General features: G+C 40.7%; 1 protein-coding gene across 1 annotated transcript; it reads left to right on the top strand.

Annotated features, from left to right (window-relative positions):
* Nucleotides 1–6,247: 6,247 nt before the first annotated feature.
* prdx1 (peroxiredoxin 1) lies at nucleotides 6,248–12,064 on the top strand. The gene is made up of 6 exons (XM_071361431.1): nucleotides 6,248–6,393; nucleotides 7,843–7,959; nucleotides 8,205–8,358; nucleotides 8,589–8,711; nucleotides 8,998–9,128; nucleotides 11,510–12,064. Exons 2-6 carry the CDS (start codon nucleotides 7,854–7,856, stop codon nucleotides 11,593–11,595), a joined length of 600 nt encoding a protein of 199 aa, XP_071217532.1. The 5' UTR covers nucleotides 6,248–6,393; nucleotides 7,843–7,853; the 3' UTR covers nucleotides 11,596–12,064.
* Nucleotides 12,065–12,108: the final 44 nt, after the last annotated feature.

The raw sequence follows: 12,108 nt of genomic DNA, 5'->3' as shown, positions 1-12,108 counted from the left end.
CAAGAGGGACTGTTGAGCACCATGAGGCTCTTGTTGTTGTGAGGAAAATAGTCAGCTGATGGACTCAATTATATAAGTCTGGATGACATAGTGTGTAATATCCTGTCTACATGTACACGGCAGTATATAAGTTGCTTCATACTTCCCATAATATAACATTTTATCTCTATAGGTCCCTAGCAACAGCAGAAGGAACACATTTGCACTGGCAGTCGGTATATGAGAATAGAGAACAGATTATGGTCTAGTGGGCTTCAAACAGTCAAATACTATGTAATTAGTGTTTTGGTGATGCTGATATAGGTAGGTACTATTTATGTCTGTATTAATGTGTTTTTGAAAGCTGAACAGGCCTCTTTTTGATCTGTAGACCACCAATTGTTGCCTGCAGGTTTAATAAGAGTTTATTGTGTTGGTCCCCTCCTATCTGGCCCTTCATGTGGTGTCCATGGCAACGACATGCAAAGACATCATCCCAGTGACAGCAGCAGAAGGGTGAGGTAAAGGAGAGAGGGGCCCTTCAGATTGCACACAATAATCTCTGTAGCATCTTTTCATCTGAGGGCAGAAAATGACTAGCCTGGTCCCATTGGCCTTAGGAGCTGACATCACAAATATATCTGGGATCAGTCTACATGACCACTGTGGAGACATATGATTTCTTAGTGTAGTTGTGTAATAGGTGGACAAAAACGAGAGTGGTCGTTAAAACCTCTTTGGGCTAGGTGTTCTGCTAGTGTCCCACCTCGACAACATCCGGTGAAATGGCAGAGCACGAAATTCAAAATGCAAAAATCGTGTGTCTTAGATCATTTAAAAGCTTAACTTCTTGTTAATACAACCGCGTTGTCAGATTTCAAAAAGGCTTTACGGCGAAAGCATACCATGCGATTATCTGAGGACAGCGCCCCGCATACACCAGCATTAAAAACATTTTTCAAACCAGCAGAGGCGTCACAAAAATCAGAAATAGCGATAAAATAAACAATTTACCTTTGAAGATCTTCCTCTGTTTGCAATCCCACGGGTCCCAGCTACACAACAAATGGTCGTTTTGTTCGATAAAGTCCTTCTTTATATCCCAAAAAAGTAAGTTTAGTTGGCGTGTTTGATTCAGTAATCCATCGTTCCACTCGTTCAACATGCAGACAAAGAAATCCCAAAAGTTACTGGTAAACTTCGTCCAAACAAGTTAAACAATGTTTCTAATCAATCCTCAGGTACCCTAATATGTAAATAAACGATACAATTTAAGACTGAATGTAGTATGTTCAATACCGGAGATAATTAACGAAGTGCGCGGCCTCATCCACGCGCACCACAAGACTAGAGTGCTAATGAGAGACATCTTGAAAAACTACAACTACTTGCTCATTTTTCAAAAAACAAGCCTGAAACTATTTCTAAAGACTGTTGACATCTAGTGGAAGCCATAGGAACTGCAATCTGGGAGGAATTCCTTTGAATATCCCACAGAAAAGCATTGAAATGGCCTGTGTAACAGTATAACTTTAGTACGTCCCCTCGCCCCGACACGGGCGCGAACCAGGGACCCTCTGCACACATCAACAACTGACACCCACGAAGCGTCGTTACCCATCGCTCCACAAAAGCCGCGGCCCTTGCAGAGCAAGGTGCAACACTACTTCTAGGTTTCAGAGCAAGTGACGTAACTGATTGAAACGCTAGTAGCGCGTACCCGCTAACTAGCTAGCCATTTCACATCCGTTACACCTGTGACCTCAAAAAAAAATCTGGATGGATTCTCCTCGCCTGCCATATCAGTTCTGTTATACTCACAGACCTTATTTTAACAGTTTTAGAAACTTCTGAGTGTTTTCTATCCAATGCTACCAATTATATGCATAACCTAGCTGGGCCTGAGTAACAGGCAGTTTACTTTGGGCATGTCGGTCATCCGAACTTCCGAATACTGCCCCCTTTAATAAAGTAAATTACAAGTTGCAACAGGGAGACACCTCCAGCACAGAAGCAGAGAAAATGACTAACTCGCCTTCTCTAAGCAGGTCCTTATATTCAAATCTCACCCTACTGGGCACATACTGGTTGAATCAACGTTGTTCCACGTCATTTCAATGAAAGTTGAGTTGATGTCTGCCCAGTGGGACAGCACCAATGTTCTGGAAACACCCAACGAGAGGCTTGTAGGAAGTCACTAGATCAGCTGCTACAGAATCACAGTGTCACAGAATACAATATCAATCAGTGTCCTTGGTCCTTGTACCTCCAGTCTGGCGTCAATCACTATCAACAGATAGTCCTTAACAATCATGAACATTCAGTATCAAGTTTAGAATCAAGTCTCATCATACCCATTGGGCTCCCGAGTGAAGCAGCGGTCTAAGGCACTACATCTCACTGAAAGAGGTGTCATTACAGTCCCTGGTTTGAATCCAGGCTGAATCACATCTGGCTGTGATTGGGAGTCCCATAGGGCAGCGCACAATTGGCCCAGTATTGTCCGGGGTAGGCCGTCATTGTAAATAATATTTTTTTCTTAACTGACTTGCCTAGTTAAATAATGGTTTTTAAAAAATCATAAAATACTGAATAGCCACCACTAATCAGCAATCTGCTCCCCCTATCCTCCCTTCTTCTCCCCAAATGTACATTTACACACAGCCCCACCCCCCCTCAACTGACATTTACCCTGCCACAGTTGTTAATATGTACACTATATATTATTATTTAAATGTGCATTATATTTGTATTGTTTTATTTCACTTTGTCCTGCTTTGTTGGTGCTCGGCACTAAAGAATTTCACTGTACCATGTAATTACATCTGCAACCCTGTACATGTGACTGTTAAACTCTCTAATCTAACCCGTACACAAATTAGTGTCTCAAATAGAACACAGAAAATGACTCTTAACCGAATATGAACTTTATTAATCTTAAAATGTCTCCATTACAAGGTGCTGCCGCCGTTAAGGTATTTGATATTGTAACAGACTATGCACCTAGGTGTGTTCCTTCGAGGTCTTTATTTTACTACTAAGCCAACATAGGCAACATAGCACTAGTAGAGGGGGTGAAGAGGAAGTAAAACTGAGAAAAATCCTTCTGTGGTTAAGTACAGAATGTTGTTACGATTAACCACCACCCTAAATGCCAACACAGATCTAACAGATATATTCTATGTGCAAGGTAAATTCCCTCTCCAGAGCATATAAGGTCATCTTCTAGTCTAGTCCATTCTATTCTAACAACAGTAACCTCGTAAAACCATACAGAATTATTTGGAGCTTACATTCTGTAATCAGTCTGGTAATACGAGGCTATTCTAACAGATCATTACTGCAATTCTCAGAGTAAGTATGCTAAGGTGGTCACTGGTCTTCCACCACCCCATCTATGGCATTGTTAGTGTGACCCCATACACTAGTAGTACTAGTAGTAGTAGAAGAAGGTCAATAGACTAAACAATCAGAGGTTGAAGATGAGTGAATAAAGTGGATGTCATAAAGTGTCATTTCAACGTGGGGTAATAAAGTCGGGTAGTAATTGGACACCCTCTGCTGTATAATGTAGATTATATGGGTGTGTGTGTGTGTGTGTGTGTGTGTGTGTGTGTGTGTGTGTGTGTGTGTGCGTGCGTGCGTGCGTGCGTGCGTGCGTGCGTGCGTGTGTGTGTGTGTGTGTGTGTGTGTGTGTGTGTGTGGATTATAGGGGTGTCCGTGTTGAGTCACATGCAGTGGTGTAAGAAGGGGAGTGTACATTATTTATAATAAGGGTTACATGGATAAAATTGTCATGCAATTCTACATCAATTTACATGACTGAAGACCTTAGCAGAATCTTTTTTAATACCACACACCATTACAGGCTAAGAAGGACAGAGTCTGAGAGATAGGACTATGCATTCATCTTGTCTTATTATATTTCTGCAATGCCAAATCAGTGTGTCTTGTTTGCAATGAAAATGTCCCTGTTTGTAAATAATTAAATCTGAGAGGTCATTATGAAGCTAAGCATAGTACTTTCAAAAGTTAGGCCTACCTTTCCACCCCAGACAGAGTACCGACGCAGAAAAATGTACGCTTTAACTGCTGGCTACTCTTCTTATACTGAACAACAATATAAACACAACAATTTCAAAGATTTTACAGAGTTACAGTTCAGGAAATCAGTCAATTGAAATAAATGAATTAGGCCCTAATCTATGGATTTCACATGACTGGGCAGGGGTGCAGCCATGGGTGGGCCTGGAAGGGCATAGGCCCACCCAGTTGGCAGCCAGGTCCACCCATTGGGGATCCACGCCCAGCCAATCAGAATGAGTTTTTCCACATGAAAGGGCTTTATTACAGACAGAAATATTTCTTAGCACTCCCCTCCAACCCCCCTCAGACGATCCTGCAGGTGAAGAAGCCGGATGTGGAGGTCCAGCACCAAACCAGTGTCTACATATGTGAAAACGACGCATTTCTACGTTATGTATTTTAATAACAGTGATATTCAAACATTATGAGATATGCAGTGACAGAGGAGCAAGATAATACTCTCCCTCTGGATAGAAACATATTGCAGGTTTAGAAAATCACTGTTTTTCTTACTTTTAATCCTACCCTGTCATGTTCCAGAGAAGAAAAAAAATGGACCTTTTTTCTTATCTTTTTAACCACAGATCATAGAAACACGCCATGGTTTGGTGCTGGAGATAATGAATACGTCAAACAGGTAGGCCTACCTCTTACTTCTTAAATAGGAAGAAATGGGCTCCAACACAAAGCCCTCTTGTTGTTAATATACATTTTAATTAAGATGAAGACAAGTTGCCTACTTTCAGCACTATGAGCTATATATTTCCGATTGATTGTGCCGCTTCAAGTTTCAGCACCACAATGCAATTTACTTGAATCTGGCTTATTGTGAGGTCAATGACACTGATAAATAGCTTTATCATGGGCAAGAAACATATTATTTTTATTAAAGTCAATTATAGTAGTAGTAAGCTATCAAAAATTACCTCCAGTCCACCTTCTCATCTTCGCATTCTCCCTCTCAGACTATAGCAGCCCATTGAACTTTTTACTCCCATACATTTTCCCTGACACCCAAAAGTACTCGTTACATTTTGAATGCTCAGGCAGGACAGCAATATGGTCCAATTTACACACTTATCAATACAATGCGTTGTCATCCCCACTGCTTCTGATCTGGCGGACTCAACACCAGTACCGTGTTTGTAAATTATGTCTGAGTCCTGGCTGTTCGTAATGAAAATAACAAGAAAATCATGCCATCTGGTTTGCTTAATATAAAGAATTTGATTTATAGCATTTATTTTTACTCAAGTATGACAATTGAGTACTTTTACCACCACAAAACATAAGTACATTTGAAACCAGATACTTTTAGATTTATACTCAAGTAGTATTTTACTGAGTGACTTTCACTTTTACGTGAGTCATTTTCTAGTAAGGTATCTTTACTTTTACTCAAGTATGACAATTGAGTAGTTTTTCCACCACTGGTCACATGATGGGAGCTTCCTGACTGTGTGACGCAGGGTGGGCACCTCCAGTCCTCGGTGCCCTGACTGGGGTCACAGTTTTGCCCCAGCCACTGCTAACACACCTGACTCCAATAATCAACTAATCATGATCTTCAGTTTAGAATGAAATTTGATGAAATCAGCTGTGTTTGCTAGGGATGGAGAAAAAGTGTGACACCAATCAGGCCCCCGAGGACTGGAGTTTCCTACCCCTGAACGGATTGACCCCAGCATGACTGTTCACTTGGATTAGGATAGGGGCTCGTAGGAGGGGGCTGATTTGGGCTTCTGCTGCTCTCCCTGAGAATCACTGAGAAACATACAGTATCTTTGAAGATGACAAGATCAAGTTTTTAATTGTAGGGTTATAAGAATTTAGACATCAAAAGATCAAATAGGGGGTACTTGTACTAGTGTTATATGGAAATGTTTTTTTATGCATATCCCAACTCCCGCTGAGATACCCTCAGAGAGATCAGCCATTATTGACCACAATATGTTATGCAATAACTATCACGTATGTTATGTAGGCTTACATCTATAAGTTTTGCAAGTTGTGAAGAATAGAAATGAGAAAAGATGATAAGAGAAGACAAGAGTGGGGGACATAATTTATTTACTACTGTGATTTAGTCCTTACTCATCCTTACTCATACGAGTTTTTAACCGCAGGTTACTGGCATGAGGAAGGAAATGTGCAAAGTCATGGTGCCGTGTGAGGTAGTCAAATACTCATAACAACTGAATGACTGCGCTGTGGCCATTGCCGGTGTTATAACATCGCGAGATTTGAGCTGCCGTATATATTTTCAAGCGATTCTTCTCATTCTTTGCACTCCTCCTCTCAAGCTGCCGCAGTGGGACCGAAGTAGAGGTATGTGTATTGTACGCTTTGAATTTAACTTGAAAAGTAGGCAAAATAATTATTTCTGTTATTTCGGTTACGAAAAAAAGAAAGTCAAAACTTAGTTATACTATGACTGTTTAGTTACACTTGTATTGCCTTCTCGTGTTCTTTGACGACAGAATAAATGCAGTTGAGCTTTTACAATAGTTTTTGGGGGGAGGATGTCAAGGTGGCCTACACCATTTGTTCAATGGAATATTGGACAACAAAATCAGATGAGGAAAATCACTGTCGAGAAAAAAACTCAGATCATTGTGAAACAATCGTGTTTTGCTTTCACTTTTAGTTAGTTCAGGAATAAATATTTTTTTATGAAATAAGTTAAAGCAAACGACACATTTTCATATAGGATTTAATTAATGTATAGTACAATCAAATTCCTATATAAAAAAAAGGACTGTCACAGGCCTACGCGGCCACATCGCGGTGCGTTTATTGGCTGAGTAAATTCCAAAGTGCGCCAGAGCGTCAGTTCACCTTGAACAGTGAACTCAAGTAATCAAATGCCCTGTTCGAGAACATTGTCTGCACTAGAGAAAGTTTGCCTACATGCACGTTGAGGAAAAATGACTGCGTGCGTGATAAAGTGAAGTTTTGTCAGGCAAGAACAACCAGTTGAACTCTTTGATTGATGCGTAAAATAAAGCCACAATTGCTCATTGAGGAAACACCTGTTGATTAGGTGTTGGAAATGAAAGAAGTGAATTCTTCATTTGAATCTATGTCCTTCTTGTATTGCTTTCAGTTCTGTACACATTATATTTATAGCTTCAATGCTGAAAGTGTCTAGAGATGTACGATCTTAATTTTGAGCCAGTTTGCTACAGCAGTAAAAAAAATCAGGCAGCAAAATAAAATCTTGCATATGTCGATTATAATTATAATTATTTTGGACATTTTTAGGGGTTATAGGGGTTGTTACAGAACGTTTTTCTGCAGCAGGGGGATCAAGTTAAAATTGTACATATGTATAGAGAAAGAGGATGGAGAGAGCTTTCCAGTTCATCCTTCATTTACATTTACATTTACGTCATTTAGCAGACGCTCTTATCCAGAGCGACTTACAAATTGGAAAGTTCATACATATTCATCCTGGTCCCCCCGTGGGGAATGAACCCACAACCCTGGCGTTGCAAGCGCCATGCTCTACCATGTCCAGTTATTTTACAGAGTGTTTTTGTGTACTGCCATTTAGTAGTTAATGTTGCTATACTGTACATTTGATGCATACATATTTGTTATTTTGTTGTTTTATTAGGATCCCCATTAGCTGTTGCAAAAGCTGCAGCTAATTTTCCTGGGGTCTACATAAAACATGACATAATAAAGAACAATAATAGACAAGAACAGCTCAAGGACAGAGCTACATACATTTAAAATAAACAGTAGGAAACAGGTAAAGTGTTTTTTTTTCAGGCAAAGTGAAGATGGCTGCAGGTAAAGCACGCATCGGGCATCTGGCCCCTGGCTTCACGGCCAAAGCAGTGATGCCAGACGGCCAGTTCAAAGACATCAGCATGTCTGATTACAGAGGTTGGTAGGCATACTACAACGCTTCATACTATTCTGAACTTGAACTGTCTTATTTTGGCTCTGTGCTAGGATTTGTGGCTGGTTTCATGATTTTACATGATTTTTGTTTATTATTACAGTAATGACCTATTAGTTACCTTGAATGCACACTGAATGTATTCATTGCTTCCAGGCTGCATTGGAATTCAATAAGTGTCTAATAGTGTGTCTATCTTGTGTTTGTGTCCTGTGCTGCCTGCCTGCAGGGAAGTATGTGGTGTTCTTCTTCTACCCGCTGGACTTCACCTTTGTGTGCCCCACTGAGATCATCGCCTTCAGTGACGCTGCCGAGGAGTTTAGGAAGATCGGTTGTGAGGTCATTGGTGCCTCTGTCGATTCCCACTTCTGCCATCTTGCTTGGTACTTGAGTCTTTTTCACTTTTCACATTTTTTTTGCCCTTCGAAAATGAAGCCCTAGGTGACACAGAATAAGTTACAGTGCAGCTAGTGCAGGTCTGTTGTTCCCCCTGCTCACAGAAACCCCTTTCCTACTATCCCTGTCCCGTCTGCATACCATGACTTGCAGGGATGCTTGGTGTCAGACAAAACAAAGAGACAGTCTCTTACTTTCTCTGTGTGTGTTTTTAAAGGACCAACACACCTCGTAAGCAGGGTGGTCTGGGTGCCATGAAGATTCCTCTGGTAGCCGACACACTGCGTTCCATCTCCACGGACTACGGGGTGTTGAAGGAGGATGAGGGCATTGCCTACAGGTGGGTTCACAACAGAAGGGTCAAATTTCAAGGGTCAAATTTCAGTGTCTCTGACCGACTGGGTCCAAACCCGGGTAATGTGCACAACACAAGACTGTGTTAATAGCCTGCTAAGCTAAAGCCTAGGCATTGGTTTGGGTAGCTAACACAAGTCATCAGGTTTCAGGCATTCAGGCAAGGTTACATATCACGCAAGCATTGTTCACCGAACCACCTCTGTTACATATGTCTGATCCTGTAGGTTTAGAAAAAAATCACTCCATTTATTCCCTGTTTGCTTTTTCAGGGGCCTCTTCATCATTGACGACAAGGGCGTCTTGAGGCAGATCACCATCAACGATCTGCCGGTGGGACGCTCCGTTGACGAGACCCTGCGTCTGGTGCAGGCCTTTCAGTTCACTGACAAACACGGAGAAGGTACATGACTACCCCTGCTGACTTTTTGTTTTCCAAAAACCATGCCACCTTATCCAGCATGGAATTAGCCCAACTTGTTGCAGTGCCATATTTCAGCCTGGTCTCATAGACTAGACGTAACACAGTAAACAAAAATCTGAGACATCCAAATTAGTATGATATGTTATGTCTGGTATGGTTACATAAGACAAAAGGTTATTTAAGGCAAAGGATGGGTGGGCGTATAAATAGGGCCGGAACGATACCAGTATCGCAATACTCGTTAGTATCGTGGTTAGTGGGACCACATGTCCCGGAATGTGCGGGACAGTCCCACATTTCCCAACAATCATGTCCTGCATTTTATCAACAAATTCAAACACCACTCATTAGGGAAAAAAAGGTTTATTTGTCCCGTATTTCAGTCAAACATTCCAACCGGTCTTGCATTCACGTTGTGCTTATGGAAATATATACAGTATATCATAAGGATTTGGTTAGCCTACTGGTGATGTTAAACACTTCACCAATCTCATATTCTGCGCAAGACAAGACTTACAAAAAGTGTGCGTCTGATGAAGTAAGTAAATAGCCGTATTAGATTGAAAGATAAGGTAATTTCGTCAAACCTGTGAGGCTCTCCATACTCATTAGTTGCTCATTCAACATATTTGCTACTACTAAACTCACCAACCAGAAATGTTTCCTTGGCTAAATATCCCCAGATTTTCATAAAACAGCCACACATGTGAGTTCTCGTTTCTGCATCACCAAAATTTGTGCGAGGCAATAGAGTAGGCTGGGTGCGCTTCAATTGCTTGTTCGATTCAGCGGACTGCAGGGTTGTACCGGAGCGCACCGGAGTTGCTCCACCACTTCTCACAATGGTGCTTGTTTAGTAAAGTTACATCAAAGCTGAATCAATGTCTTGGAAGATCACATAATGATTAATTAGTATTCTTCATAACATAACCAACTATAATAGCTGTGTATAACATCACTGTTACACCAAAAACACCACCTAATTTCTTATGAGATGGTTAGTTGAATAGTCCCAAAAAATAGGCAGAATTTGCTTTGATTGGAACAAAGTACAGGAAGGCTAAATTGTTTGTTAATTAACACCATCTGCTGTAATTTGCTTACGAAACAGTAATTCAAGAAGATCTTGAATGCATATTCCCATGAAACTGATTGAGATCAAATGATTGGCATGCAGATGAAGTTTTGGAGATTTCACTGTTAAAACGTGAATAATTATTATTCACGATTGACAATGATGATGCCATGTCCTATTTTGAAATTAGGTATACCTAAATTGATGTTTGAGGGTATTAAAAATATTTTAAAAAATTTAGACAATATGTGTGGGCATAGGCAGATTGGAGGATGCATTTTCTGCATATTCTATAATGATATTCAATAGGCTAAATCTGTCAGAACAAACTGAGAAATGATGACGTCATTTTTATTGCTCTCCGGGAACATAATTTTCTTTCGCTGCTCCATGCATGGGATTTGTGTGTGTGTCTGGGGGTGGCGGCTGTCAAATGTTTTTTTGCACGTAGGCTACACTGTCCCGCAAAATTATCCTGTTATCTCACATTTGGGTATTTTAAATGTGGTCACTCTAATCGTGGCAAGGAAACAAAACACAAAGCGTATTTAATTTCTTTAGGAAAACAGCCCTAATGTAGGAAACAAAATCATTATGTTGTCATCTAGAGTCACATTGATTTATTTTCCAAGCTATAGCACACAATATTTTACATACAGCAGGTTTTTAAAGGACCAGAGTTTGGTCTGCATTGTGTTTTCATTTTTGCCATGGAAAACATCATGATACTAGTATCATCACAGCCCTATGTATAACGCAAACATCTACCATCCCAAAGGTTGCGTGATCGAATCTCATCATGGACAACTTTAGCATTTTAGCTAGTTAGCAACTTTGCAACTACTTACTTTTTTGGTACTTTGCAACTACTTAGCATGTTAGCTAACCCTTCCCCTAACCATAACCATTTCACCTACGTAACTCTTAACCTTAACCCTGACCCCTGGCATAGCTAACATTAGCCACCTAACTAACGTTAGCCACAACAAATTGAAATTTGTAACAATTTCTCCCGAGTGGCGCAGTGGTCTAAGGCACTGCATCTCAGTGCAAGAGGCATCACTATAGTACCTGGTTCAAATCCAGGCTGTATCACATCCTGGCTGTGATTGGGAGTCCCATAGGGCGGTGCACAATTGGCCCAGCTTCGTCCGGGTTTGGCTGGAGTAGGCCGTCATTGTAAATAAGAATTTGTTCTTAATTGACTTTCCTTGTGAAATAAAGGTTCAAAGTGGGTTTTGCACTGTTCTGAAACTCACACTTCTTCTCTGGTGTTTCCTCTCAGTCTGTCCTGCCGGCTGGAAACCAGGAAGTGACACCATCAAGCCCGACGTGCAGAAGAGCAAAGACTTCTTCTCCAAGCAGCAGTAAGACGACACATGTCTGAAGCCTGCTGTAGGACAGATATAATTACAGTACATTTCAAGAGAACAATGGTGAAGAGCAGTAGCCTACCTCTGTGCCTGGGAACTGTAGAACAACATCTTCAGCATCCCCTTATCTGTCATGTGTTTGGGTAGAGTGGAAATGATTATGACCAAACTATGAAGATTATATTAACGTATAGCTTGGAGATGTTTTATATTTTAGTCATTTAGCAGACACTCTTATCTTAGTGTCATTGATGTCGGCCTATTTTATTCTGCTGTATCTTTTTTGTAACATCTGAGGTGGACATTCGTTTTTGCCTTTAGGCCACAGATGGGATAGTCTGTGAAATGAGGAACATAAGCTTTACAGGAAAAAACTTGTGGCGAAAACTCAGTTAGCTTTTTGTCTCTTTATTTACAACTCAATGTCATTTCATCTTCTAAATAAAAACTTTTACAAAGCAAAGAACGCTAACGTTTTTTTCTTGCCATGCTTTATAATAATAATACACTA

Source organism: Salvelinus alpinus, chromosome 23 (assembly GCF_045679555.1).
Source record: "Salvelinus alpinus chromosome 23, SLU_Salpinus.1, whole genome shotgun sequence".
NCBI lineage: Eukaryota > Metazoa > Chordata > Actinopteri > Salmoniformes > Salmonidae > Salvelinus > Salvelinus alpinus.
This window is presented reverse-complemented; position numbering and strand designations above follow the sequence as displayed.